This window comes from Caenorhabditis elegans, chromosome V, assembly GCF_000002985.6.
Source record: "Caenorhabditis elegans chromosome V".
In the NCBI taxonomy this organism is placed as follows: Eukaryota; Metazoa; Nematoda; class Chromadorea; order Rhabditida; family Rhabditidae; genus Caenorhabditis; species Caenorhabditis elegans.
The window spans coordinates 15,283,579-15,310,954 of NC_003283.11; the positions used below are offsets into that span (position 1 = coordinate 15,283,579).

Here is a 27,376-nt window from a genome sequence, read left to right on the forward strand (position 1 = left end):
TGTTATCGTGTACATTGTAGTATTTTGTTTTGCTTAAAATCTTAGCATCTGTAGAAACACTCCGGAAATAATTCGAATGTTTTTAAATTTTTCAAAAAAATGCTTAACCACCGTCGAAGTAAAACACAAAGTTCCCCACCAAAAGACACATCAAAAAAATTGTAGCTTAACCTAAAATTCGAATTTTCACGAAGAAAAAGACGTGAGGTTCTCAAACATGAAGCATACTAGAACGAAATTGAAAATGTACTTTTTCCGTGATTTTCTCACAGTCTGTCGTGACGTGGAATTTCTCTACTCGATTGCACCTTCCTGTTGAAATCTCGTCAAAATCTGGAAGCATTGTTATGGTAACTGAATTTTATCTACCCTTTGACTGAAACTTTTAAAAAAAGTATCGAAACTCATAATTCTCGACAGTTATAAAAGAAATGAACAAATTTGCCTATCAGAGAACACATTGAAAAATTCATAGTCTAATCTGAACTTTGAGTTTTCTCGAAGCAACAGACGTGAGATTTCCCACCGAATCAAAAGCATATAAGAAGGAAGTCACCGATTCGGATGGCTTGTCAATTATTTGAGTAATCAGTTGTTATGAGAATCTAGAGTTCATATTCAAAAACCACCAAAATTCTAAATATTTGTTCTCAAATTCGTAAAATGTGCGACTCGTCGAAGTGGCTCGAAATCACTTTTTGGGTGGAATTTGTCGGCTTTCTCCTTTCCGTAGTTTCTCATATCATACTCATTTTGTTGATTCTGGAGAAACCTAGATCAACATTTGGGAACTATAGATACTTAATGCTGTCCTTTTCTTCATGTGGAATATTTTATTCTTGTTTGAATTTTTGGTGTAAACCGGTAAGTTTGGTTTTAAAGTTTGAGGCCTTTGATTTGCTATCCGATTTTTACATGTGGCGTCGCCAGAGTTGGACATTTTTCAAAAGTTATTTTCAGACCATAAACTTAAACCTTGAGTTTTGAACCTAGACATGGGTTTTTATTATATTTCAAATTAACTTCATTAAATTCAGAACATTCATCTATCGATCACCAGTTTTGCCATCTTCACGATACTGAAAACCTCTGCTGTCTCCCAGTTGAACGGAGTTTTATTAATTAGTAAGTTTATCTCATTCATTCTGAAATTAGAGCAAAGAAAAATCAATCTCTAAATTCAAAAAATCAAATATTCCAGCATTCTACTGTTCCTCCTACGCCATGATGTTATCACTTCTTTCGGTTCAATTCTTCTACCGATATACTTCCGTCACATCTCCACTGAACATCACCAGATTTTCTAGGAAATCAGCACCATTTTATGTAGCATACGTGCTTGGATTCTTTATTGTCTGGGCTTTACTTACCTATTTTATAAATGGTCCCAGTGAGATGAATGATCAGGAGCTTTATCCGGCGTTTCAACTTGAGTATTGTCTACTGCCACACGAGTTTGGCTACATTGGGGCTAAATATTATTATGTTGAAAATGGAATTCAAAAAATCCACGTTCCATCTTTTATTGCAATATTTATAATGTCCAGTTTAATGTGCACCACTTTCTCTGGCCTAACCTACTTTGGAACAAACCTTCAAAACTCTAAAGAAAGTTGGTCTCACTAGCTATGGATCAAAAGAACTTCAAAATCAACTCTTCCGAACCCTAGTTGTTCAGACGATTATTCCATCGACTTTCATGTACTTCCCAGTTTCTTGTATGTTCTTTTTTCCCAATGCTAGGAATTCGAATCGAGCAAATTGCTATTTTTATCCCAATAACTACGTGCTTGGAATCCATGGTGGCTATGTTTTGCATAAAAGATTACAGGTTGAGAATTTATGGTGAGTTTGAAAAAATCTTTAAAAAATTAAACTTTGTAGCCAAAAACGAAAAAGTTTCAGACATTCTCACATGCTCGACATCCAACCGTGTTCAAGTGTCTTCAACTCAACGTGAATCCTTTTTTTGAAAAATTTCCCAAAAACCATGTTTTATTTGCAAGGCATTTTAAATATAAAAATCTCAATGTTTTTCCACTTCTACAAATCGAATTCGGAACTCCGGCGATTGCTTGAGCAACCCAAATGGAGCCAACGTTTTGAGCTTCGGAATTTCCCCGACTGGTTCCAGGTCGTAGTCTAGGAGCAGGTTTCCAAGGACCTGAAAAATTTAGGTTTTGATATATTTGAAAATAAAAAGTAAATACCAAGTACAGTTCAGCCTTGGCTAGTGATTCTCCGAGGCATGATCTTCTGCCAATTCCAAATGGAATAAGTTTCTTGTCGAGATCATCGTTTTCTAGAAATCTTTCTGGTCTGAACTCTGTGTGATTTTTGAATAAATCCTCATCCACATGGATCATTGCAATATGCGCTGTCACGGCAGTTCCCGCCCGTAGAGGTTGACCATCAACTACAGTATCCTCTTTTATAATTCGAAATAGGTTCATGTTAAGGATGGATGCAAAGCGTTGAACTTCCTGTCAAAAATACAAATAGAAACGAAAAAATCTTTGACCGACAACCCTTATGTTCTATCAACTCACACTGATTACAGCTGATAGATACGGTGTCTCCCTCCTATCAATCAGTGATAGTGATCTGTGTCCTCCAGTCACTCGAATTAACTCCTCACGAGCGGTTGTGATGACGTCAGGACGATTTAAAAGACATGCGCACGCCCAGTTCAAGGTTGTCGAGGTCGTTTCCTGACCGCCAAGCCAGAGATCGTACATGTCTACGGCGAGGTTCTCAAGGCTGAAAATGACAAGTTACCGGGAAGTGTCGGCTGCAATTTTAAGGCAGTCAACACTTTCCGGATAATTGAAACCCACAAACTGCCCGCTGATTGTGCTAACTCACGTAAAAGTTGTTTCTAGTCCTTCATTTTTATCTTTTTGCATCTTCAATAAGTATGCATCTAGAAAATCGTCAGGGTCATCACTGAGCACATGTTCATCCGCTTTCAACTGAGCCACCCTTCTGGCGATGCTCTTTTTATTCAGCTCCAAGATGTAATTGAATGGTTCAAATATCGTATCCTGCCTCCATTTCAAAAATCGAGACTCTAGGATACGCACTGGACAGAAAATATCTAAGAAACCAGTGTTCTCGAATCCCTTTGCCAAGCGGGATACAAGCTTCTCGAATTCGGGATCGTTCTGAAATTTGCAGAAACTAGGATGTTTCCTTAATTTAGTATAAAACCTGCTCAAATCTCTCGTTGATAAGAATCTTGTTAATAACACTGCCTGTGAGGAGATCAAAAAATGGGCGAGCCCATGTTTCAAATATTTTTCTCTCTTTGTTGCAAATTCCATTTGAAGATGCGAAATCTTCGAATCTGGAAAAAGCAAATTTTACTGCGAGAGGACTACTGTAGGGTTACTGTGATTGTTCTAAGACAACTGTAGGTTCCAAAATTCTAAAAATTTCAAATATTAAAAAGTGAATTTTTAGGTCTTTAAAAAAATGAAAATAAAAATTTAAAGAATTCTTGAAATAAATTTTTGTTTTTTTTTGTTAAAAAACACAAAAATTCAAAAATGATAACTTTCAATTTTTGGTATTCTCTGATCATCAAAAAATAAAAAATAAAACTTTTTTAATCAATTAAAAAAATTTCTGGAATTTTTCAAACCTTTTAATTTTTATTTTAAATCTTTTTTGTTCAGAATGAAAAAAAAAAAATAACGACAATGTTAAGGTAATTTTCGAATTAAGAAAATCAGAAATTGTTCTTTTTCAATATTTTTGGGAAAATGAAAAATAATAACAAATTGTTTTTAATTTTCAAATTCAACAAAAAACTTTGCGCATTTTAAGACGAAATTAAGAACTTACCTATAACGATATTCATCCATAATCCTCTCCTCCATAATGTTCCTTCCCGACGCAAAATTTCTGAACGTCGACAAAACAAATCTACTGTGCTCTTGAAAAAATTCTCCATTCGACGCAACGACTCCTCGCTCATACCGATTATAATTCATGAGCCCCGGTGCATATCGGGTGCCGAATTCATGAGCTCTTTTCACATGAGTTTCGTGAGCCACTTCAAAATCTGCTATGAAAACTGTGGGAAGGGGTCCGATCCACAATGTATAGACTTTTCCGAAAGATTTTTGAATTTCCGCGTACCCTTCCACTAGTCCACCATTTTTCCAGCAGTAGTAGAGAAGTTGATGCAGATTTCCAATTAGTGGAAGGGGATATGGACCTAGAAATTGGTTATTTAATCTGAATAAGTTTCAGCTTCTCACCTCTAGGCAACTGCTTTCTCGCTCTCCATTGATGTGCCAAGGCGAGTGAAATAATCGTGAAAAATAACAGAACAAGAAACATTGTTCTACCAAAAACTACCAATTTCCCATAAAAAAGAACAAGCCAAAAAACGTTGTTGGAGGTATCCTATCACTTCCAATTATCTTGTATATAGGTACATCTTTCTCTAAGTCTCTTTTCAGAGATCAAAAACTTCCAAGGTTAACCTTGGCTACGAAAATCTCTAATTTCGACTACAAGGCAGTTAACTCTTTCGTAAAAGGTCATAAAATTCACCTATGCCATGATGACAAATCATCGAAATTAATATGAACTAACATGCAAATTTGGAACGTTTTCTTTTCAAATTAGAGTTTTTTGGTACACATTTACCACCGACACAAAAATTTTTAACGCTGACTGTTCAGTTTCAGCAAATTTCTGGACTAATTCAATATTGTCTCTTCCAGTATTAACACATGAGCTTATGTTAAATTCTAGACCAGTGGGAGAACTTTCCAAAAACGTAATCAACTTTGCCAAGGCAATTAAGAATTTAAAATCTGAAAAAGCTATAAAATAATATTCAAAATTTAAAGTTACCTTTATCTGGAAATACATTTTATTTAGTTAAAAAATTAGGAAACCGTTCAAGACTTGTCTGAAAGTTGGAAATTACAGGAAAATTTGCAATTTTGTCGGTTTTTTTTTCAAACTTTCAAACAGTTTTGAGCAAAAATTCTTTTAAAATCAAACGAAGTTTATATATGTCTGATATTATGTCGTTAATATTATAATAGTTATTATAATATTAACGTTAATTGGGTTGATATTATGTCGCTACACTTCAGTTAAAATATTAATTATTCAATTAATTAATATATTTTAATGACATGGCACACTGGCTCATTTTGTAGAGATGCTGCTCGACACCCCTACTACCCACGTTTATTAAATTAGAAGAGAGTAGAACGTAAAATGAAAACACAAAAATATTACCCAGATGGTATCAAATTGAAATCAAACCAAAGTTGAACAGTTGATTGCAGAATAACAACATTTGAGGTCAAAATAGGAAATCAAAAATTTAAATAAAGAGTTGGCAGTTTTTTTTTTGAAATAAAAATTTTTTTTTAAAGTTTGAATCAGATTTATTATTATGAAAACTCTAGAAAAAAAATTAGCTTTTCTCCACTTCAACAAATCGAACTTTGAATGGTGGTGGTCGTTTCAACAGCCCAAATGGAGTAATTGTTTGAATCTTCGGGACATCTCCAACTGGTTCTAGATTATAATCTAACAGCATGTTCCCGAGAACCTATAATGAACTATTTTCGAGTTGAAAAAGGGTTTTCTCCACTCACCAAGTACAACTCAGCTTTCGCTAGAGATTCTCCCAGGCACGCTCGCTTCCCGATTCCAAACGGGATCATCTTCTTATCAAGACCCTCAACCTCTAGAAATCTCTCCGGATTGAATTCAGTATGGTTTTTGAATAAGGTCTCATCAACATGGATCATTGAAATGTGCGCGGTGACTGCAGTTCCAGCACGTATTGGTTGACCACCAACATATGTATCCTCTTCAAGAATTCGGAATAGGTTGACGTTGAGAATAGAGGCAACTCGTTGGACTTCCTGAAATTGAAAGAAGTTTAAAAATATAAGACTATCAATTTTGAAAATGCAAGCTATTAGAAAAGTTCTGAGCCGTTCAGAAAAATTTTAGGAAGGTCTGCAAAGTTTGAGAACGTTGTGAAACGAAAAAAAAACTCACACTAATCACGGCCGAAAGATACGGAGTAACTTTCTTATCAGTCAATGAAAGTGATCTATGTCCTCCGGTGACATGAACCAGCTCTTCACGAGCTTTCAACACGACTTCTGGTTTATTGAGAAGACACGCACATGCCCATGCCAAAGTCGTGGAGGTTGTCTCCTGACCAGCAATCCAAAGATCATACATGTCGATGGCAAGGTTGTCGAGTCTGAAAAATTTCAATTCTTTAATTTAGTTAACAACTTGGGATGTTACGTGAAAGTTGAGTCTAGACCTTCTTTCTCATCCTTATACATTTTCATCAGATACGCGTCTAGAAAATCGTCTGGCTCGTCATGAAGTACATGCTCTCCAGATTTGAGCTGAGCAACTCGTTTTGCAATATTTCGCTTCGTCAACTCCAAAATCCAGTCTAGCGGTTGAAATATCGAATCTTGTCGCCACTTGAGGAATCTCGACTGTAAAATGTTTACAGGGCAGAAAATATCAAGAAATCCAGTGTTTTCAAGACCCCTGGACAGGTTGGTCTTTAATTTTTCAAAGTCCGCGTCGTCCTAAATAGTGAGATTAAAGGTTTAAAGGTTTGTTGAACATTTGAAAATACCTGTTCAAACCTCTCATTGATAAGAACTTTATTGATGACACTGCCGGTTAACAGGTCGAAAAACGAGCGGGCGCATGTTTCAAAACTTTTTGCCATGTTGTTGTTTCCAGTGGTGGCGAAGTCTTTGAACCTGGAACGAAATGGTATAAATTGAACCCTGAAGTTTTTGTGTTTAAAGAACAGCCGGCATTGTCTTTGTCATTGTCATTGTCTGGGTTTCTAAACTTTTAACACTTTTCATCTGTAGTCTGGCGAAAGTCACTCATGCTGGCACGGGGTTAAGCTTGTCATTGGATACTTTTTCCGGTTGAGGCGTGACGGGGGCGCAAACCCTTTACAAACCCGTACCTGTAACGATACTCATCCATAATCCTCTCCTCCATAATATTTCTTCCAAATCCGAAATTCCTCAGCGTAGTCAACGCAAATCGCCTATGCTCCTGCCAGAATTCCCCATTCGATGCCACAACTCCCTTATCAAATCTGACATAATTCATGATTCCTGGCGCGTATCTCGTGCCAAACACGTTGGCTCTTTTCACATGCGTCTCCTGAGCAACATCGTAGTCCGAGATGAAGACTGTTGGCATTGGGCCAATCCAAACGGTGTAGACTTTTCCAAACGATTTCTCAATTTCAGCGTACCCTTCCACTAGTCCACCATTTTTCCAGCAATAGTAGAAGAGTTGATGCAAATTTCCAATTAAAGGGAGCGGATATGGACCTAGAAACTTGCTTTTTGAAATGAATTTTGAAATATTTTTCAATATGATTTACCTCTAGGCAACTGCTTTCTGGCTCTCCACTGATGTACCAAAGCGATTGCCAAAATTGTTGAAAATAAAAGAATCAGAAACATTTTTCTTTTGTTTCAAAGTTTCAAACTTCGATGTTGCCTCAATATTTATACATAATCTGAATGATAGGCAAAAACAAAACACATCAGCAGATTTCCTTATCAATTCTTCATTTCCTTCTTTAAGGTTATCACATTGAAAAATAAGACAAAGAAAGACAAAGGTCACAATAGACATTAATTCGAAAGGAATTAGTAGAGGTTGATGACAAATGATCAAAATCCAGAGAATTAGGAATAGGAAGAGTATAGTTTACATGTTTTTAATAAAATCAAATGTATAATCAGCCAATCGTAAAGGAGCAACCCAGTAAGAATCAAAATTTGAGAGGGATGAGTTTTTGAGGAGTGAGGATAATTGAGGTGACAATCAAAACGAGGAAGTATTTTCAAGGATTAAAAAGTTTTTTTTTAAATTATGAATAATTATTAAACTTACTTTTTTTGTTAGTAAGAAATGTGCATTTCATTTCAATAAATGTACCGAAATAACTAATTTTAAGAATGATTTTTTGTGACTAGTACAAATTTTAGGGAAGATTTGAATCCATTTTAAAAACTACAAAAATATTTAATTTAATAGCATTTACAATTTTTTGTGCTTTGGTGTTCTTGGTTCAAAAAATTATTGATTTGGCTCAAAAGGATGTGTAAAACATACGAACTGAGCCCATTTTCCTATATGTCAAAAATGGAAACTTGAAAAGTACGGTAGTATCTAGAAAACATTACTAACAATATATTTTTGCAAATTGAAAATTCGGATTTTTTTGAAATGAAAATACCCTAGAAACTGCAAGTTTTTTCATTAAAACGGATACCGGTACTTCTAAACTACATCGAGTCCAAAATTCAGGTGATTAGGTAATTTGTAGGCAGGCTTGTAGGCATAAGTATGCCTAGAAGCTACGAAAAAGTGTTTTGAAAATGTCGTAATTTTTTTCCGAATTTTTGTCGATTTTTGTTCATGTTAATAGGAAAAAAAACTTTGAATAAACTTTCTATTGTCTGCAAAACAAAAAAGAAAGTTACCAGAATTTTTAAATCATTTTGCGAAAAAATCAGAATATCGAGCAAGCGAAAAAGACTTGATTTGAAATATTTTCAAATAAGTCAAAATGTTAAAAAAAATTTTTTGGAATCTTACAAAAAATGGCCAAGAATTTTTTTAATATTTTTTGAAAAATCCAGAAATCGAAAAAAATGCTTTAAAACGCTCCGAAAAAATAATCAATTTTATTTAATTAGAACCAGTAATTTTTTTCTGATAGTTTGCAATTTTTTTGAAAATTTTTTCAGCATCTCGATATTTTATTTGATTGTTTGTAGTTTTTGGTAAAAAGGCGCCTCGTGTGGCCTCGACCAGATGGAATGCCTAGTATGAAAGTTAATGAAACACAATTACTCTAGGAAGTAAGAGATAGTCGAGACAAGTTCTGCATGTTGAATGTATTCGTGTTATCGGCGGAGCTGGCTGGCAACGTGCCAACCTTGAAGCGTCGTCCTTTAGAGCAGGTGATGATTTCTGAATAAAATAATAAAAAATAGAATAAAAAAGATATAAATATTACACTCCTTGTCGGAACTAACCAATTATTCTATTACTGAAATCTTTGATGAAAATCATGGCGATCATTGGATTCAAACATGGGTATATCGCCGCACACATCGGGATTAAATTTGCAACTTCTCCAACTTTGACACCAAAAAATGGAAGCAAGAACATACATGTTATCGGTAGAACCATAAAGATCATCGGGATCGAGCTTTGAATTACCAAAGTTTTGAAAAGCTGCTTCTGTAGTTCCTTAGCTGCATAGCATGCGAGTCCTTGAGCATTGAGAATTTTGTAAGTTTCGGCTCCAAATAAAGCAGAAGAAACCAAAATTCCAACCATTAAAACGGCAATGATCCCGATTCCAAGGAAAGATGGAAGATGGAAGATCTTCTCCCTGATTTCTTCATTCGAATCGATAATTTTGCGGTGTTCGTAGAAATATTGTGGTCCAACATACGAATACTCATCAGGCTCCAAGCAGTAAGCTTCCTCGAACTCTAGCTTCAACTCGTAATCCTTGTTTTCAGTCGGCCCGCAAAGGAAATAGCACGAGAGACCCCAGATGGAAGAAAATGTTAAGATGTATAGAGTGTATTTGAATATGTAACGACATGAGAATCGTTTCATAAGAAGGATGGGTGCGGTGACGGATGTGTAACGATAGAAGAAGTGGATGGAGAGCAGGGAGAGCATCATAGCGTAGAAGGAACACCATATAGCTGAAATTTGACTGGTCGAATATCATACTTATTTCTCACATCTGAATTAACTGAAACATTTGTTAGTTCTCTCAAATATTTTCCTTCAAGCGCTTTGAAAAAAAATTATTTTTTTCGAAAAAAAAAACTGAAATTTCTTCATGTAAATGCGAAAATGCGCTCTAATGAGTGTGACTAATGTGTAATTAATTTTCACAGCTTTTTCGGTATGCGGATTCTTAATGACTCTTTTGTTATCAGGACTATTTAAGCACAATTACTTACTGACTGCGATAACTCCAATATCCTTAGAAACGTGCGAATTCTCGAGAATAGTGAATATTGTGAATGATGTCTGGGTTACATGTGCATTCTGCAAAAAAATATAAATTTTTATTGAAAGTATGAATCCGCATAGATTATCTCACCGGTTTACACCAAAAGTACATGATGGCATAGAGAATTTCAAGGATCGAAAACACCATCATCAGATATTTGTACTTGCCGAATGCTAGCCGTGGCTTTTCTCGGATCAAAATGAGCAGAATTGTGTTCAGGAATACGGCAACTCCGAAGCAAATGCATTCCACGTAGTAGGTTACGTTGAGCCACCGATTTGAGCACATGATGGCTCATGAGCCGCAAAGAAAAAGAAGAAAGGAGAGGAAGAAGAATGAGTGATAGAAATGAAAATTGTTATGAATGAAGGGTGTAGTTATAGAGGTAGATACGCATAGACTAATGAAGGATTCCCGTGGGATCTTCGTAATTGGCATTTTCGATGAAAAACTCGCTATTTTTGATTTGAATCGACACAGCGAGAAGGAAAAGAAGGAAAAGCATGTGCTCAAGGCGATCTGGGAAATGAGTAACAATGGTGTTTTTGAATATGAAAAGTCCCAAAATAGATAATGTCAAATATGTATGACGTAGAGAGAACAGCCCTGTTCATAGGTACATTGCAGTCTAGCTATGTTCAAATTTTGACAATTATTCTACCGAAAGTATGCATTTGATCAGGGGCCTTTACTTGCCTCTCCCGCTTTGGAATTATGCAGATATGAAAAAACGTTTCCGGGGCTTTAAAATGACCGTGCAAACGCGCTCCATCAATTAAATGGAAATTCAATAATATTACTAAACGCCTCTCGTTCGCATCTTCTTTCGTTCTTCATCCGCCCTACCTGACATTTATGGAAATTGCAGACGAAATTGCTTACATGAAACCAGCTATTGTCCCAAAATAAACGGGAACACTTGCTTTTTTTTAAAAATTATTAATAACCAGCCGATGACCGCGCCTCCGGCGCGGCCAACGACTGGCGGAGTTTAAAATGTATAACACATAGATGTCCTTTTAATCATTCAAAAATGTATCATTAAAAAAGTTGAAACTTCATCGATTAAATCGCATTTTCTTCTTCCATGGTATTCGATTCAGAAAATTCAAAGAGGTAGTTAGAATGTTCTGATTTTTCTACACTCAAAATTATAAAACTGCGTTGCGTGTACGCCAAAATAGTCCCCGCCTTTTTCTCGTTCACTCACGGGGAAAAGGCAAAAAGCGGTACCCCAGGTAATATCAGCCGCCGACATCATTCGAGGTCCGCGCACCACACTATTTTTCTCACTGTTGGCGTGGCGAGCTGTCCCCCTCCCCCGAAAAAATTCCACAGAGTTACAGTTTTTTCAATAAGTTAATAACTTTCCTTAACTGGAGAAGTCTGAATAATTAACTACTAATAGTAAGTTCTTTGAATATAGATGTGACGAAACAAATAAAAACTCCTACAGTTATAGGAGGTTGTAGAGCATTTCAGAACTTTTTTGAATTTTCCAGATGATTCTAGAACATTCTAGAATTTTCTTGAAACTTCCAGAAGGTGCTGAAACAAAAAATTGATTCCAGAACCAAAATTTGAATTTCCCGTCAAATGTTTTCCTCAGAAAATTTGAATTTCCCGTCAAAATCTTTTTCTCAGAAAATTTGAATTTCCCGCCAAAAGTTTTCTTGGAAATTTGAATTCCCGCCAAAATTTCTTTTCTCATAAATTTTGAAGTTCCCGCCCATATTTTTAAGGGTCCCACCACGATGGGTCTCGCCAGTTCCAGGTGGTACTTAAGCTAACAAAAAGTTTCTCAGAAAATTTGAATTTCCCGCCAAAAATGTTTTCTCAGAAATTTTGAGTTTTCGGCCAAAATTTATGGGTCTCACCACGAATATTCCAGAATTTTTTTCGAATTTTTCAGAAGGTTCTGGAACTTTCCAGAAGGTTCTGGAACTTTCCAGAAGGTTCTGGAACTTTCCAGAAAGTTCTGGAACATTCCAGAATTTTCTCGAATTTTCCAGAAAGTTCTAGAACATTATAGAATTTTCTGGAATTTTCCAGATGTTTCCAAAACCAATATTGAAATTCCCGCCAAAATCTTTTTCTCAGAAAATTTGAATTTCCCTCCAAAAATTTTTTTCTCAGAAAATTTGAAATTCCCGCCAAAATTGTTTTCACTGAAAATTTGAATTTCCCGCCAAAATTTTTTTCACTGAAAATTTGAATTTCCCGCCAAAATTTTTTTCACTGAAAATTTGAATTTCCCGCCAAATTTTTTTTTCACTGAAAATTTGAATTTCCCGCCAAAATTTTTTCACTGAAAATTTGGATTTTCCGCCAAATTTTTTTTTCACTGAAAATTTGAATTTCCCGCCAAAATTTTTTTCACTGAAAATTTGAATTTCCCGCCCAAATTTTTTCACTGAAAATTTGAATTTCCCGCCAAAATTTTTTTTCACTGAAAATTTGAAGTTCCCGCCCAAATTGTTTTCACTTAAAATTTGAATTTCCCGCCCAAATTGTTTTCACTTAAAATTTGAATTTCCCGCCAACATTTTGGGTCTCACCACGATGGGTCTCACCACGATGGGTCTCACCACGAAGGGTCTCACCACGATGGGTCTCACCACGAAGGGTCTCACCACGAAGGATCTCACCACGATGGGTCTCACCACGAAGGGTGCCACGCCCACTATTCTCACTGAAATTTGGGCGTGACGTCACAGACTACAAAGACTACATAGACTACAAACTATGGACAGACGAACTGTATTTTTTTATATATAAGTAATGATGGATAAAATTTTAGAATTGATACACTAAAATTTTAATTTTCGCCAAAAATATTTTATGTTTCCCACGTCAAAGTTTATCATGGTTTTGATGAACTTCACTGATAATACATAAACTTCAATGAACTTCTCTGATATATAACCATTTGATCAATAGTAAAAATCAGTCAATTTGTTTTCAAAACAAATCCACCCTGCATCCCAAGATGAAAGAAGTTGTTAAATGGGCATTGCTCGTCATGTTGGTTCTTCTTCCTCTGTTTGCTGATGCAATTGAAAAAGTCCCAGAACCGTGTCCACCGGGAAGTGCATGTGGTTCTGCAGCTCCGCCGGATATGTAGCGTAGCCAGGTCTATTTAGAATTGTACTCGAATAAATGTGTTTTGCTTCATTTAACTATTCTTTTATTACAAAGAATTAAATTTAAAAATTTGTTTTCAGAGAAATAAATTATTCATTCGTTTCGTTTCATACATCAGAGCACTCAATTTTCTTGTGAAATTCCCGTTTTAATCGATAAAAGAAGAGCCGTTATCTTCTCTTTTCTACACGAAATAATACGTCAGCACCATCAATGTACACATAATAAAACTACACGAGGTCGCTGCACCGCCATCGTCTTCATACGTTTCCGAGTGCTGAAATTTTAGATTTTTAAAAAGTCCTTTCAAAGTTCACGTACCGTTCCCAATTTTGCAATTCCAGCTACCACGTTTCCTTCAATTTGACATTCATTTGTTCCACGGCGAATTTTGAAGAACCCCTTTTCGCCGAAACTGGTGCCCCAGGAATTTGCAATCAGCCAGTAGTCCACTCCGTTTTCAACTCCCCAGCCGATAATTTTAACCGCGTGACCTCCAACAAGCTTTCCGGAAGTATAGTGATAAACTCCTGATTTATAATGATAAAAATCCTCGTAGACTTTGTATGAAGCCTCCACAGGTCCGTAATGGTAGATTTCAGTTTGAATTTCGGTGACGGATTTCGTAGTGGTGACTTTGTAGGCAGAAGCTCCTGGAAACAAACAATGTTAGTTAAAGGATTAAAAGATTAAAGGACGATCCGTTCTTCAAGTGCTATGCACTGCGGATCTGGGATTCAGGTACGCTGTAATTTAAGCCACGTCCTAGCCGGGGACTGTGGCCGATAATCCAGTCGTGTATTGCTCCACTTCCCAATAGAGGCTGGGTGAACCTAGGGGGTGAGGCCGGACTTGAACTCGTGACCTCCAGACTGCTAGCGGCCACCACTACCGACTGAGCTATCTGCCCCCGATCAGAAAAAAATATTATTCTAAAAGAGGGCAACTAAATTTTTGAAATACATTATTTCATCTGATAAAAATTCTCGTAAACACAAAATTTAAAAAAACTGTTCAGAAACCTCTGAAATCTATTAAATGAATGCCAGACCAACTCACCATAATGCTTATCCTTTTTGTATTCTTCCGTTTTGTAGCTAGATTGGCAAGTTGTCTTACAGCTTGGAGTCGTTGACTCCGGGCAATTCTTCGTGCACGGAGCAAACGAGTAAGGCATACATCCGTGTCCTCCGTAATCTCCACCTGTTACTGCTCCACTACTGGCCCAGAAACGCAACGCCTCAATTGAGTAGCCTCCCTTACATCCGTAACCACAGGTTGTTCCACAACAAGAAAGAATATCTTCAACTGAGATCACAGGTTGTTGAGTTCCATTAGACTGAATGCACACTCGGTCGGAAATCACCTCTGCCGCACCGAAAGCCCAGCAGGATCCGCAGGTGGCCTGGTTTCGGATAAGCTTTATTGTATTACAGTCTGGCCATTTTTCTCTGGCGTCAAAAGTGTCGGGGAGTGGTTCTGGAACAATCTCTCCTCTAACGAAAAGCTCACTGGCCACATCGGAATCTTTTTCCAAAGGCTCTGCGAACTTCACATCCATCACTTTGAACTTCATCTCAAACTCGGAAATCTCATTGTGCTCTGCCACCCAGCTGGTTTGTACGGTGTTCACATGATCTACAAGGACTTTCTGAGGTGACTGCCCAATATTGATTCCGCGGATTTCATCAAGAACAAATGCAGAGCACCCGGCTAGAAACAGTGCCTAAATGTAAGAAAAATAATGGAAAAAATGAAGATGAAGATGACTCACCAAAAAGTACACTTTCAGCATTCTCTTTAGTATTCAATTTTTGAAATTTGAGGGAAAACTGAAAACTGGAAAGAAGCGTTTCAGCAAACACACACCGCACATTTTGTAGCTTTCCCTTATCACTAAAATTTCGACATTTTCCCCTCTTATGTTTGTCTATTCAAAAAAAAAGTTAGTCATCAGTCGAGAACACGGAGGTTAGTGTCACCGAATCAAGAAATCAATTATCACCTTCGTTGATATCATCATTATGAATTAGGAGGGAGCTTATCAGGCTTATCAAAGCGTTGAGGTGTGTGTAATGTAGGCATTTGGTCACACTTTAGGGTAAATTGTCTGGAATTTTATTATAGAGATTTATGCAATTGTACTCAAAGTTTTTAAAGTTTTACAAACTTTTTTCAATCTGTTTTCCAACTTTTTAATTTTCTCTGCAAAACAGTGGTGAATCGAGATTTTTCGTATTTGTTTTTTGTAAATTTTATTGTTTTAGTTTTGTTGAAAATTTAAAAAAATTCTGAATTTTAATTCTATCATATCAGTGGTACAATTTTCTATTATTAAAAAAAATTGTCCAGAATGGAAAATGTTTTATTAAGAACTAGTAACATGTATTTTATTAGATATGACGACCAGATTGTTCAAATTATTTGTATTGGATGAGCTTGCTGAAATGCTAAAGTTACAGAGCAAACCATCAATAATGAACTCACGGAATTCCAATCCACAAAATATCACCTGGCCAAAATCTTTATCGAAAGTTAGCGTGATGATTCTGAAAACCAAGTGAAAAAGTATAATTTGTTTCCAATTTGTTAATTACCCATCTAGCAAATGTACACAAACCCATACAACTGTAGTCGAAAAAAACACAAACCACCTTCCACTTTCCATAACCCTAGGAGCTATAACAAAATAGCAGGTTAGCTCAAAAACGAATGCAAGAGCCTGGAGACATGCTTGCTTTAGAAAACTCATTTCCGTCCGGCTTTTTTTTTGCTGGTTGGATTGAAAATGTTGAAATCTAAAATTGAAAATTGTTTTACTTCATAAAAAAAAATAAATCCCACTTTTGCTTTGAAACTTTTAATTTTTGCAACAGCGATCACATTGATGATAGCTATCGTAATAACTACTGAATTGTACTTCAAATAGTTCACATGCCATACAATATCACATGTTGGAGACTCTGTGAATACAAAAACAGATATAGTTTCTTTGTAAGTCAATGTGCAACTATCTGAAACTGTGTATTGTTTACGATACATTCAAAACCCTAGTTTTCGACCAATCATTGCTGTGAAAAAAAGTATGGCCAACCTTGTTGATTGGTCGGCAAAGTAATCAAAGGAAGTTTGACTCACAAAATATGTAAAAGTAGAGTGAATATAGAAAACATAGAGCCCATGAAATAATTATAAGCTTCTTGGTATTTGAAGCATTGAAAATTGACTCAAAGCTGATCGGAGTCACAATTGAGCAGAATCGATTCAACGAAATGCATAGATGTGAATAAGTTGAAATATCATAGCTTATTAAGAATTTGACCGGTTATGAAGGAATATGATTTTAGGTATTTCATGTCGCTGAAAATTTGAATATGGGAAAACTTACTGTTAGAGGGCTCATCCGAATTTTGGGAAAACTTACAAAAAGCACATTGGAGACACAAAGAGTGCAAAAGTTGTGGAATGAACTGCGTCTCCGATTGATTGAGAAGTTGTGAGCATTCCAAAAGAGTTCTTAAGGGATGGGAGTTTCTGGATCAGAATCGCAACTGACCAGTTTGCCAGAACACCGATCAAAGCAAGCTGAAACAGATAGACTAGGCGTCCAAGGTTCTAACAAAGCGTAAGTCTCCTTGAAAACGTTTACAATAGAACTAAAATATAATACCAGAGCTTGATATATTCGTGGTAATTTTTCGAAAAGTTAATTTCACTTCTTTCAAAAATTCCAATTAATTATCAGGTTGTCCCATAAGTTTTTGTACTATTTTTTTTTTGAAAAAAATTTATTTCTCTCAAGCGACAAGTAGTACTATTCACACAAGTATTCACCATTAGTGTCCACCACTTGTTGCCATTTACTAGGTAACATCATGATGCCACGGGAGAAGAAATCCGGCGAACGCGATGAGAAGAAAGTGGAGAGTTCAGTTTTGAGATGCTCTTCGTCGTCGAATTGCTTGTCGCGCATGTAGTCACTGAGAGACAAGAACAAATGGTAGTCGGTTGGTGCAAGATTTGGAGAATATGGTGGATGCGGTAAAACAGTCCAACCAAGATCTTGCAGCTTTTGGAAAGTCTTCTTGGCGACATGAGGCCTAGCATTATCGTGAAGAAAATATAGTTTTTCATATTTTCCGTTGGTCTTTTCTGCAACTCGGTCCAATTGGGCACAATAGTAATCAGCAGTGATAGTTTTATTAGTTGGCAACAATTCCCAGTGCACGGGTCCTTGAACACCCCACCAGACACAGATCATAATCTTTTTTGGGTGAAGATCAGGCTTTGGCGTCGGTATTCCTTTCTCACCGATCGGAAGCCATTGACGTTTTCTGGAATGGTTAACATAGAGCACCCACTTCTCATCTCCAGTAACCAGATTGTTCAGCCAATCGAACTTTCGACGAAAAGTTAGAAGTTGAGTACAAACGTTGACCCGAGTGAGCTTCTGTGATGCCGAAAGTTCATGAGGCACCCAAATTCCAAGTTTTGAAGTAAAACCAAGGCGACCCAAGTGACGTGCAATTGTGCTATGACAACACTCAAGCTTCTCTTCCATTTCACGAAGACTAAGACGAGGCTCTTCCTCCACCAGCTTCACTAGGTCTTCTTCATTTAACTCTACCGGTCGCCCAGAACGTTCTATTTCTTCGAGACTGAAGTCGCCGTTCTTGAACTTTTGAAACCAACTCTTTGCTGTATTATAAGAGAGTGCTCCCTCACCCATCGCACCGCATATGTTTCGTTCCGCTTCCATTGCTGAATGACCAAGACGAAATTCATAAAGAAGAAGCAATCTAACGTCTCGACGTTCAAGTTTGATGATTGTCATCGTGGCAAAGTAGAAATGGATGAAATTAATCTTTTCTGAAAGGGGACGACCCGACCTTGACACGACCTACGATGAAAAAATTTTAAAACTTTCTAGAAGTTTTGGAAAAATATTTGAAAAAAAGTACAAAAACTTATGGGACAACCTGATACATAGAGGTTTAGGAAAACTTATTTTCATCAGATGAACTTACCGGAAAAATCACCAAAGCTGAAATTTGTTCGTCACTTAGCATCATATAAACTGAGAACGTAATAAGAAAGTAAAATGAAATAAAACAGATCTAGAACGAAAATACCAAGAGCTTAAATACTCGAGATTTCACCAAACACACACTCTGAGAACGTTGCGATACTAAACTTAACAATAACATTCAATTCCGATCTTGTTGATCCCCCAAGAGGTTATTCCGCAGACACTACGACAAATTGTATAAGCTTAAAAACAAGGTGAACCTAAAACTATTGTTGGAAGGGTCTCAAAAATTGAAAACTCATTTTGGTACAATTATTGCACCGAATCATCACTCGATTAAGGTGATTTTCTGGAAATTCCCAAAACCGCTTATGATTTATTTTTAAGAACTCCAAGGGCAAATATGGAACATTAGAAATAATTAGAAAATATAATTATTTCAAGAAATAGTGATGTGCGGTCTGATAATCGATAAGTTCACGAGGTCGTTCCCCAAATAGTTTGTATTGGACGAGCTTGCTCAAATTGTAAATATTGTTAGAAAACTACTGAGAGTTAACTCACTGATTTTCAGTCTATATAGTATGAACTGACTGAAATCTTTATTAAAAGTTAGTGTGATGATTCTGAAAAATAGGTTTGAAAAATAGTTTTTTAAAAACAAATTATTGTTTCTTACCCATCGAGCATGTGCACGCTGACCCATGGAATTGTTGTCAAAAGGAATACGAACCATCTTCCATATTCGATTACTTTTGGAGCTATCAAAAAATAGCAGACTAGCTCACAAACAAATACAAAAGCCTGGAGACATGCTTGCTTCAAAAAGTTCATTTCTGTGCTACTTTTTTTCGCTGACTGGTTTGAGTATGCGGAAATCTGAATCTCGAAATTAGCCAGCCCTCCAATAAAATCAACTTACTTTTGTTTTAAAACTTCTAACTTTGGAGACAGTGATCACATCAATAATAACTATTGCAATTACAATAGAGTTAAACTTCAAATAGTCCGCATACCAGACAATCGTCGAACAGGATGGGGATCGGGTGAAAAAGAAAGCAGAGAAAACTTCGTTATAAAATAGTTTGCAGTCATCTGGAAATTACTTTATTTCTTTCTCAAAAATGCTAAGTCCCACATTAAAAATTTTACATTAAAAATTCATTGTCGAGAAGCTTGTTTAAAATATTCAAAAACTACTTATCTGAATTTCAAAAAGCGTTGACCAATCAGCGACGCGCGATAGGCGATTTTGATAGGTTGGAAATTTCGGCAGTTTTAAATACTTACTATACACATAAAAATAAAACGATGGAAAAATAGCGAGAGCCCATGAAATAATAATTAGTTGTTTGGTATTTGAGGAGTTGAATATTGATTCATAGCTGATGGGAGCCACAATTGAGCAAAATCTATTCAAAGAGATACACAGATGGGAATAGGTCGAAACTTCATAGGTTATGATTAAGATGTGGCCAACTATATATGAATACGATTTCAGAAATTTCAAATCACTGAACGTTTGGAATATTTGAAAATTTTTGAACATTATTATAGTATCTAATAAATACTAAAACTTACAAAAAACACATTGACGAGACAATAAATGCAAAAATTGTGGAATGCACCGCGTCACCAATTGACTGGGAAGTGGTGAGCATTCCGAAAGAGTTTTTCAGAGATGGGAGTTTCTTGATCAGAAATGCAACTGACCAATTCGCCATGAAACCGATAAAAGCTAACTGAAAGCTGAGCAAATTCATTATTTTATATTACAAAAAAATATTTTGAAATAGATTACACGTTTGTATGTGCATACAAACTCACCGGAAAAATTAGCACCGCCGAAATTTGCTCGTCGTTTAATATCAGCATCACAGAAAGTTTGACAGAATCGATGTAAGCTCGGATCTGTATGTATTCTTCAAAATCTTAAATACCCGAGACATGTGCCAGAACACACGGAGTACTTTGCGTTACGTAGTGAGACAATAATAGGGAATTCTGACAAGATTATAGGTGTCCCCTTGAGTACTCTGTTCTTTGGCCCACTCTAGTATAACAGTTGAGACAATTCCTTGAAAGAGTTGAGAGCATAAGACGAATGTTTGCAAACGCCACAACAAAATAATAATTAGATTCACAATTAGGTTTTGCCAGAATTATTCGGTATATTTGTTGGAAACATTTCTAAACCTGACAAATTCTTGCAATTTTAGACAATACTTCGCTACTTTGAATAAATTCGTTTCCATCTTGCAGACATTCGCTTCTCTATTAAATTTTTGAATTCTCTTCGCAAACTTCCAAAATTTCTGGCAAATTTTTAACTACTTTTCGGCAAACTTTTTTTGCCATTTGGCGAATTATTGAAACTTTTTGGCAAGCGTTTGTTTTTTGTATAGACTCTACACTTAGTAGCAATAAATTTATACATGTTGAAAATATCATTAAAAAGTATTAATTTTGCCATCCAAGATCATGTGTGAGGTCACACTTTGCTCATCTTCCAGCTCCGACTCGTTGAACCTATAAACTATTTTCTTGATTTTTTCTAAGCCTCGACAAACCTTGTTATTTTTCTTCCACAACTTCAATGTAGTTATCACCAAAAATCGATACTGAGATGAAAATAAAAAGCATATTACAGGGGTCAAAGAGGCAATGGAAAGCCGAACACAGCTATTGATAGAGGCGGCGATTATGATGAATTCACTCAAGAAAACAGATTAAAAACAGAGAAAAAATGTTGACACCTACTCTAGTTGGGGTCCAGTATAATTAGTATAATTCACAAAGAAGGGTAGAATGTAACCGAAGAGCGTCATCGGACCATCGACTAAGAAGTGAAGAAGAATTAAAACCAGGATAAGAAGTGTTGGAGTTGACTCGGATCTGAAAAGAGAATTGATTACAAAGTTGTACAGAGAGTCAACAAGATGCGGGAAAGTACGAGAGTAAAGTAAGTTACTGTGCCGTAACAAATGCCAAACTTACCGTCCAGTTTCCTTAACCATCCAACTTCTTGCCAGAAACGCTATCAAAAGAATGTAGGCACATACGATAAAAAACTTTGCAGTTCGAGCAATTGAAATAATCTGATTGACTCTTCCGTATTCATCTGTATTTGAAATCATAAATTGTTCAGATCTATCAATACTGGAAATATTTGAAACTCCAATACAATCACTGTTCTCTGACATGCTCGTAATAGTTTTTTCAAACAAAAATGAAATGAAATGGGCAACCGATGAGACTATTGCGACAAAAATAGACATTTGAAGGATTACTGTAGATTTTGAAAATGAGATCGTCCATGAACCATGTGGATATTTCACAAAAATGAGCTGCACTCCTCCAAGAACGAGCATAAATCCAGACTTCAATGTAGACAAAGTATCCATTAAATAGTCTAAGACACAAGAAATAACGGTCCCAATGAAACTGTCAAATCCATAACAAAATTCTTCATTTTTCTCGAATAAATCTTCTTCAAAAAGCTTGAGAAACGCTCTACGAAATATTAGAAAAAACTTTGAAAAGTTGCAGAGACAGATACCGATTAGAATTCCAAATATTGGGATACTCTTCTGAGTTAGAAATATAAAATGGAAGATGCATAAAAAAATTCCTATTACAGAAATTATGAATTCGACTTTTTGGGATAGGTTATCATAATATTTTATAAGGAGGTCCAAATAGTCTCCCCGATTCTTGAGTTGGTCCGAAAGAGGTAAGTCTGTAGATTCCATGAGAAGAAAGTTGTGATAAAGTTTTGAAATGAAAAATTCAAAAAAAAACTCGTCATTTAAATATAGGCTTAAGCTTTTTCAAATTGTTGACAGAAAATGAGTGGGTAGAGAATTTGAAAAAACATTTTATTCAATCTTTGGTGAGAAAAGAGTACGAATTTTGAATCGATAAAATGTATATAATTACTCAAAAGTTTGTTTACATTATTGTTAACCAGATGAAGAAAAATTGGAAGATGTGAAGTTTTTGAAGAGAGGTAGCTGAAATTATTGCATTATAGAATACCTTAAGTGATCTGCAAAATACCGTGAATTTTTTTGGAAAGACATCTTGAACCACTTTTTGATATTCAGGCAATGTGCAGAGACAGATGAAAAATATGGTTGAGGAATTGATTTTTCCGATAGTGCGTAAAATATATTTCGCTTTGAGAAGGAAGGCTCTGAAAATTTTGAAGAATTTCGACCTCTTGAGACTTTGCGGGGCGGCTTTCATTCGCCTGCTAGCCTGCCTCACTAGGTGTGCAGGGTGCCCGAAATACACCTCGACAGAAAGGAATGACAATTTTGGAAGTTCGATGCCAAAAAGAGCAACGATAAATTGCTAAAAAATCACTTACGTTTCAATATCCTCTTGAAAATTAATTTTTACGATGTGCCAGATAAATGGAGGAAGTGTTGTTAGCAGATAACATATTAAAACAATTAATATAAATTTCCTATGGGGTTTCCTTCCAAAAACCTTCACAGCGGCTATCAAAAAAATATATCCCGAAACCAAAAATAATTGTAGCCGGGGGTCAATTTCAACTTCCATTATATTCGGAACATGTGATAAACTCCAGATTTTGAAGAGCTCGTAAAAAATCAATAAAATTATTGTGATCGATGTCGTGGCAGTTATCACAGAAAAACGTGTGATAGTTTTAAACATTTGAGCTTTTTCGAAAACTGAAGATATACAGTGAAAAATTGCGATTAGTAATATTAGAAATGACGTAGAAATAGTAGAAAATTCAGTCATAAAAATGAATGGAAAAGTTGAAGAAATGGATAGACTATTATAAAATAAACCGGATAACAAATTGAGTATATCTAGTGCTGCTATGAACTTGAGAAATATATAGATTCCACTTTTTCTTAACGATTTTCTGATCAATATAGTTAGATGAAATATATTAATTATTAGCCCTACAGCTTCTAAAGCCAAATTGAAATATTTGAGTGGGCACTCGAGTTCCATAATTTTTTGAATCAGTTTTTGAAACTGAATTTAAAACTGATAAGAAGTTGCAGGAAATTTTGAAAAGGTGTACGTAGTTAATTATAGTTTTCGAAGAATTTCTGACAAATCCAAATTGATCTTTTGGTTTCTGCAATATTGTTGGATAAAACTTCCGATTATCAACAAAAAACGTGTTTCTAGGTTCTGATTAAATTGTTGTTGATTCAATATCTTTGGTTATTTTAGGTGTTTAGCCAGTATACTCACAGGAGATTGAAACACAGATATGTAAACAAAATTTTATTGCAGTTTACGGATAAAAATAGAAAACAATATTTAGAAAGAAATAACACCAAAACTACAAAACCGCAAATTCGAAACTTTTTTCATACTTAAACCGCCCAGATTTTACTAATAAAAATATAATTTGCCCCAAAAGACATTATGGGAGCAAAATTTATTAATTTTTTGTAAAGGCCACATAAATGCATTTGTAAATTTTCGACAATTTCGAAACCGCTTGATGGCAGAGAAGTTTAAGATACAGATTTTTTTTAAAATGACAATTTCGAACCACTTGATTGCAGAGAAGTTTAAGATAAAGATTTTAAATAACTAACTTTAGCTTTTTGCAAAAGCTACCATAAAAAAGTTATGAGATTAAAAAAAATCACATTTTGAAATTTGGTTTTTTTCATTTTGAGTTATTTTGAGTATATTTGTGCAATCAAAAATTTTACTGCTTTATTTTTAAGTAACATTTCCTGAGACAACTTGAATTGGAACTGTTCCAACTTGTGGATCAATTCTCGATGATTTACAACAGGAACAACAACTGCACATTGTGCAAAGTCTAGAAGGATTGAATAAGGAAGCCAAGTTCCGAATGTTAGTTGCCAAATAGGACACTTGAATTAGGACAGCCGTAAAATAACAGTCCCATACCTTGCATGCCACGTACCACTGAAAGAATAGGAATTGGGAAATACGTTTTTAAAGTTTTAAGAAACAAACCTGTTCATCAACGAATTTCTCTGGATAGTATGCAGCCGAGATATAAATCAATGGAATGTAAATCTGAAAACGAATAACAAATAACGGTGTGGTACTCTGGGAAATAAAAAAAAACTTACACATTTCACAATTGCCAAGAAATTTGCCTGTCGGAGCACATAGTTTTGCAAAGAGCTCAGTTTTTTTGAGGATAACCGCAACTTAATACGAATGGGAATGAATAATAAAACGGACGCCAGAAGAAAACAATTTGAGGTGATGTATGCACGCTGGAACTTTTCGTAATTTACAAACCCAATGTTTGTTTCCTCAATTTTTTAAAAACATCTTCAGAATTCGATAGGAACAAATAATTCGGCTGAAAAACTTGATTCGCAACTTTATTTTAAAATCCGATTAATAATTTCTATTGAATAAACCTCAAAATTATTTATCAATTATCAATTTATTTTTCGCGAAAAAAATCACAAATAAATTTAAAATAATCGATTTTTGAACCGATTTCTCAATGTATTTTAAATATAATTTAGATTTAGATTTTTATTTTTGCGAGATGAAAGATCTTTACAATATTTACGAATTTGTTTTACTTATTTTTCCATTTGAAAGTAAAATTAGTGAAGCCCTAGTAAAAAAAAGTGAATTTACAATAACTCACCGCAAAACTATCCAAAAGTGCACCTCTATTGCCTGGATTCATTTTAGTATGTATATTTGTTACAACATTTTTACATACTACAAAGAAATAAATAAATCTAATTTTCCATTTCAAATCCTTTTTGGATTTTAGATACTTTTCAGCATGTGGATAGAATACAACAATAAATGTATAAATAGAAAATATTCCTATTAACAACTCATTAACTTCATTTGTTATGGCAATTATTATAACAACGACTGTCAAAATAATTATTGTTACAATTCCAAAATTTACTGAGTCGGAAAACGTTGCAAGAGCTAACCAAAATATTAAAATAAATAGAAACGTGTAACTTTTGACTGTCGCTTTATGGAAATGGCTGACTATAGGAAAAGTTGGCAAATTTTTCTCTCTTTTCCTATTTTTTCGATAAACTATTATATATAGCGGGAAAATAATTATTAAAATTGAAAGTAACACACGAATAAAATTATTCTGCTGCATTTCGTGAACGCTATATTTGATACGCGTAAATTGCTCTGAGAAATTTTGAAACCAAGCTAGTGAAATATTGTTATTCATGTCAGGTTTATAAGAAATTAGAAGAAAATTGTGTGCAAAAAACTCTGATGGAAAGTTTAGTTGTTTGAGAGAAATTAGAAAAGTCACCTGTTCAGAGAACTGGGTTTCCAAGAGCAGTGCTTATTTTCAGAATTACAATTAATTTTTGGTTTTCATGGATTGAAATTCGTGGGTGTCTCACTTTTACAAGAAATCACGACTATTTGAATTCGCAGCAGACATCTTGCAGGTCATATGATTTTTACAACTTTTAAGCTAGGTTTTAACGCAACTTTTTCCTGGAACTGTATGTGCACCACACTACTCCAAAACTCCAAAGCCAAAACTGGGAAGTATTTGAACTTGTGTGACTCGAAAAAAATATCTTTCTAATAAGAAATTTAGCGGCAGGGAAGCATTTGAAAGCAAAATTTTTAAAAGCAAAATTTCAAATCGACTCTACTCCAAAAATAATAAAATAAATTACTCGTAGGCCTAGAATGAGAAAAACAGCGAAAAACAAAACAAATTTCGAATTATACTTTTCACTCAATGGTTAAAAGTGAATTAATTCTTGGAACATGTCACGAAAAAATTTAGAAAATCACCGTGGCTAAGCAGACTAAAAATGACGTTCGGCATTTGGTTTTCGAAGTTCTATGTATGTCGGTGATCTTTTTTCGATGTTACAAAAAAAATAAATAACCTTTTAGACAGTTTATGATTTTTGGCTGGTTACAATAAATTTACACATTTTTTCAAACTTAGTGAAATCAGGAATTTACCAGTTAAGAAGGTTAAGACCTTCTCTCATTACTCCGGTTAATAACATATAATTTTAGTTCGGAGCCGAAGAACAATTTGCTGCTACATTTGAAGAAAGGACGTAAAGGAAGTTTTCGTGAGTTTTTTCCCGTTTGTCAAAAGGTTGGCGTTACATTTCAGAATGTGGTTATGCTACTAGACATTATATGTCGAGAATCGGTTTTTCTTAATCTAATTTTTCATAACAAAAATCTATTTTGGCTTCCTAACTTACTGAACACAAATTTGCTGTTTTACTTGTTTTACTGACCAATGTGCCTTTGGAGAAATTCCACGTATGAGCTCGACACATTTGCTCCGTCTCTTCTTCATCCGCTTGCTGTAATTGAGATTCCAGTTCATTTGCTAGCCGCCTATATTATAATATTCAAAACTCCGTCGACAATGACTTCAGTTAAATGGATGATGATGTTGCTTCATCTTTGGTAAGAATTTTGTGTAAAAATCCTAAACATTAGGATAGTTTTTTGATGTGAAATCTTTCATATCTCATCACCGAATAATCTTGGTTCACCAAGTTCAAACCATAATTTTTTTCAGCCAATCTAGACTCGGAGTATTCCCGTGACTTTGAAGCCTGATTGTGGACCGAAGTCAATTGAGGCCAGTTTGAAAGTCTCCATTAATCCTTGGATGGAAGTAAGTATGAGCCATAGCTGTCTGGAGTCAGGTGGTTTACTCTCGACTACTCCAGACTGGCTAATCTGGTGTCTACCAGTTTCGCGTGATCGAAGTTGGGTGATTGCTATTCTTGTTGATATTATGACCTTACCACGCAATGATGAACAACTCAATCCTGGACACGTGGACCACATCGCCAACCTTGGAGGGATTGCCCGAATCAGTGCTTACTATATAATTGTTACCGTACGTGTTCTATTAGTGTTACTACTGTTCCGTTAATAAATGATTGTAGAGTCACCGTTGTTCTGTTAGTTAAGTTAGATAAAAACACTGAACCGCACTAAAAATCAAATGAGGGTTTGCCAATTTTTTACGGTTTCAGTGAACTTTGAATTTTAAACTGCATTATTGGAGTTGCAAAAAATAAAAATTGTTAGATTAATGTTCTTTGGTTTTAAAGTAT

The 27,376-nt window shown here is 35.3% G+C and overlaps 8 protein-coding genes, 3 non-coding genes and 3 pseudogenes across 14 annotated transcripts; 4 read left to right on the plus strand and 10 right to left on the minus strand.

The window, feature by feature from the left end:
* The first annotated feature begins 663 nt into the window (after positions 1–663).
* T10H4.1 lies at positions 664–1,973 on the plus strand (annotated as a pseudogene). Its single transcript has 3 exons — positions 664–864; positions 1,038–1,125; positions 1,202–1,973. Coding segments are annotated over exons 1-3 (1,061 nt in total).
* Positions 1,002–1,094, minus strand: T10H4.18. Its single transcript, NR_070031.1, has one exon. It is a non-coding gene; the product is annotated as an Unclassified non-coding RNA T10H4.18 (non-coding RNA).
* A 4-nt stretch (positions 1,974–1,977) lies between the features above and the next one.
* On the minus strand, positions 1,978–4,378 carry cyp-34A1 (CYtochrome P450 family). The gene is made up of 7 exons (NM_074386.2): positions 4,266–4,378; positions 3,847–4,222; positions 3,211–3,346; positions 2,866–3,164; positions 2,550–2,760; positions 2,211–2,483; positions 1,978–2,164 (listed from the first exon to the last, which is right to left on the minus strand). Exons 1-7 carry the CDS (start codon positions 4,345–4,347, stop codon positions 2,027–2,029), a joined length of 1,515 nt encoding a protein of 504 aa, NP_506787.1. The 5' UTR covers positions 4,348–4,378; the 3' UTR covers positions 1,978–2,026.
* Positions 2,853–2,954, plus strand: T10H4.16. Its single transcript, NR_070032.1, has one exon. It is a non-coding gene; the product is annotated as a small nuclear RNA T10H4.16 (small nuclear RNA).
* Positions 4,379–5,198: 820 nt separating the features above from the next.
* Positions 5,199–7,517, minus strand: cyp-34A2 (CYtochrome P450 family). The gene is made up of 7 exons (NM_074387.3): positions 7,427–7,517; positions 6,998–7,373; positions 6,650–6,779; positions 6,301–6,599; positions 6,043–6,253; positions 5,631–5,903; positions 5,199–5,584 (listed from the first exon to the last, which is right to left on the minus strand). Exons 1-7 carry the CDS (start codon positions 7,506–7,508, stop codon positions 5,447–5,449), a joined length of 1,509 nt encoding a protein of 502 aa, NP_506788.1. The 5' UTR covers positions 7,509–7,517; the 3' UTR covers positions 5,199–5,446.
* Positions 6,295–6,389, plus strand: T10H4.17. The gene has a single exon (NR_070033.1). It is a non-coding gene; the product is annotated as a small nuclear RNA T10H4.17 (small nuclear RNA).
* A 1,394-nt stretch (positions 7,518–8,911) lies between the features above and the next one.
* str-96 (Serpentine receptor class r-10) lies at positions 8,912–10,387 on the minus strand (the record flags this gene model as incomplete). The annotated part of the gene is made up of 4 exons (NM_074388.1): positions 8,912–9,030; positions 9,096–9,782; positions 10,047–10,134; positions 10,190–10,387. 4 exons carry the CDS (start codon positions 10,385–10,387, stop codon positions 8,912–8,914), a joined length of 1,092 nt encoding a protein of 363 aa, NP_506789.1.
* A 2,868-nt stretch (positions 10,388–13,255) lies between these two features.
* Positions 13,256–15,122, minus strand: cpr-3 (Cathepsin B-like cysteine proteinase 3). Its single transcript, NM_074389.5, has 4 exons — positions 15,018–15,122; positions 14,303–14,969; positions 13,565–13,896; positions 13,256–13,520 (listed from the first exon to the last, which is right to left on the minus strand). Exons 1-4 carry the CDS (start codon positions 15,036–15,038, stop codon positions 13,428–13,430), a joined length of 1,113 nt encoding a protein of 370 aa, NP_506790.1. The 5' UTR covers positions 15,039–15,122; the 3' UTR covers positions 13,256–13,427.
* A 489-nt stretch (positions 15,123–15,611) lies between these two features.
* On the minus strand, positions 15,612–18,312 carry srx-49 (annotated as a pseudogene). The gene is made up of 6 exons: positions 18,271–18,312; positions 16,668–16,828; positions 16,382–16,603; positions 16,088–16,257; positions 15,841–16,041; positions 15,612–15,792 (listed from the first exon to the last, which is right to left on the minus strand). Coding segments are annotated over exons 1-6 (977 nt in total).
* A 480-nt stretch (positions 18,313–18,792) lies between these two features.
* On the minus strand, positions 18,793–20,147 carry srx-48 (G-protein coupled receptors family 1 profile domain-containing protein; the record flags this gene model as incomplete). The annotated part of the gene is made up of 6 exons (NM_074392.2): positions 18,793–18,898; positions 18,952–19,151; positions 19,195–19,367; positions 19,563–19,786; positions 19,854–20,014; positions 20,100–20,147. The coding sequence occupies 6 exons, from the start codon at positions 20,145–20,147 to the stop codon at positions 18,793–18,795; spliced, it is 912 nt and encodes a 303-aa protein (NP_506793.2).
* An 881-nt stretch (positions 20,148–21,028) lies between these two features.
* On the minus strand, positions 21,029–22,024 carry T26H8.5 (uncharacterized protein; the record flags this gene model as incomplete). Its single annotated transcript, NM_001129552.1, has 2 exons — positions 21,029–21,167; positions 21,270–22,024. The coding sequence occupies 2 exons, from the start codon at positions 22,022–22,024 to the stop codon at positions 21,029–21,031; spliced, it is 894 nt and encodes a 297-aa protein (NP_001123024.1).
* Positions 22,025–22,234: 210 nt separating this feature from the next.
* Positions 22,235–23,267, minus strand: T26H8.4 (G_PROTEIN_RECEP_F1_2 domain-containing protein; the record flags this gene model as incomplete). Its single annotated transcript, NM_001373164.1, has 3 exons — positions 22,235–22,285; positions 22,332–22,467; positions 22,645–23,267. The coding sequence occupies 3 exons, from the start codon at positions 23,265–23,267 to the stop codon at positions 22,235–22,237; spliced, it is 810 nt and encodes a 269-aa protein (NP_001359663.1).
* Positions 23,268–23,979: 712 nt separating this feature from the next.
* srz-10 (Serpentine Receptor, class Z) lies at positions 23,980–25,520 on the minus strand. The gene is made up of 4 exons (NM_074393.4): positions 24,922–25,520; positions 24,383–24,532; positions 24,264–24,326; positions 23,980–24,212 (listed from the first exon to the last, which is right to left on the minus strand). The coding sequence occupies exons 1-4, from the start codon at positions 25,483–25,485 to the stop codon at positions 24,000–24,002; spliced, it is 990 nt and encodes a 329-aa protein (NP_506794.3). The 5' UTR covers positions 25,486–25,520; the 3' UTR covers positions 23,980–23,999.
* Positions 25,521–26,541: 1,021 nt separating this feature from the next.
* Positions 26,542–26,859, plus strand: ZK1037.12 (annotated as a pseudogene). The gene is made up of 2 exons: positions 26,542–26,714; positions 26,830–26,859. Coding segments are annotated over exons 1-2 (203 nt in total).
* The last annotated feature ends 517 nt before the right edge of the window (positions 26,860–27,376 follow it).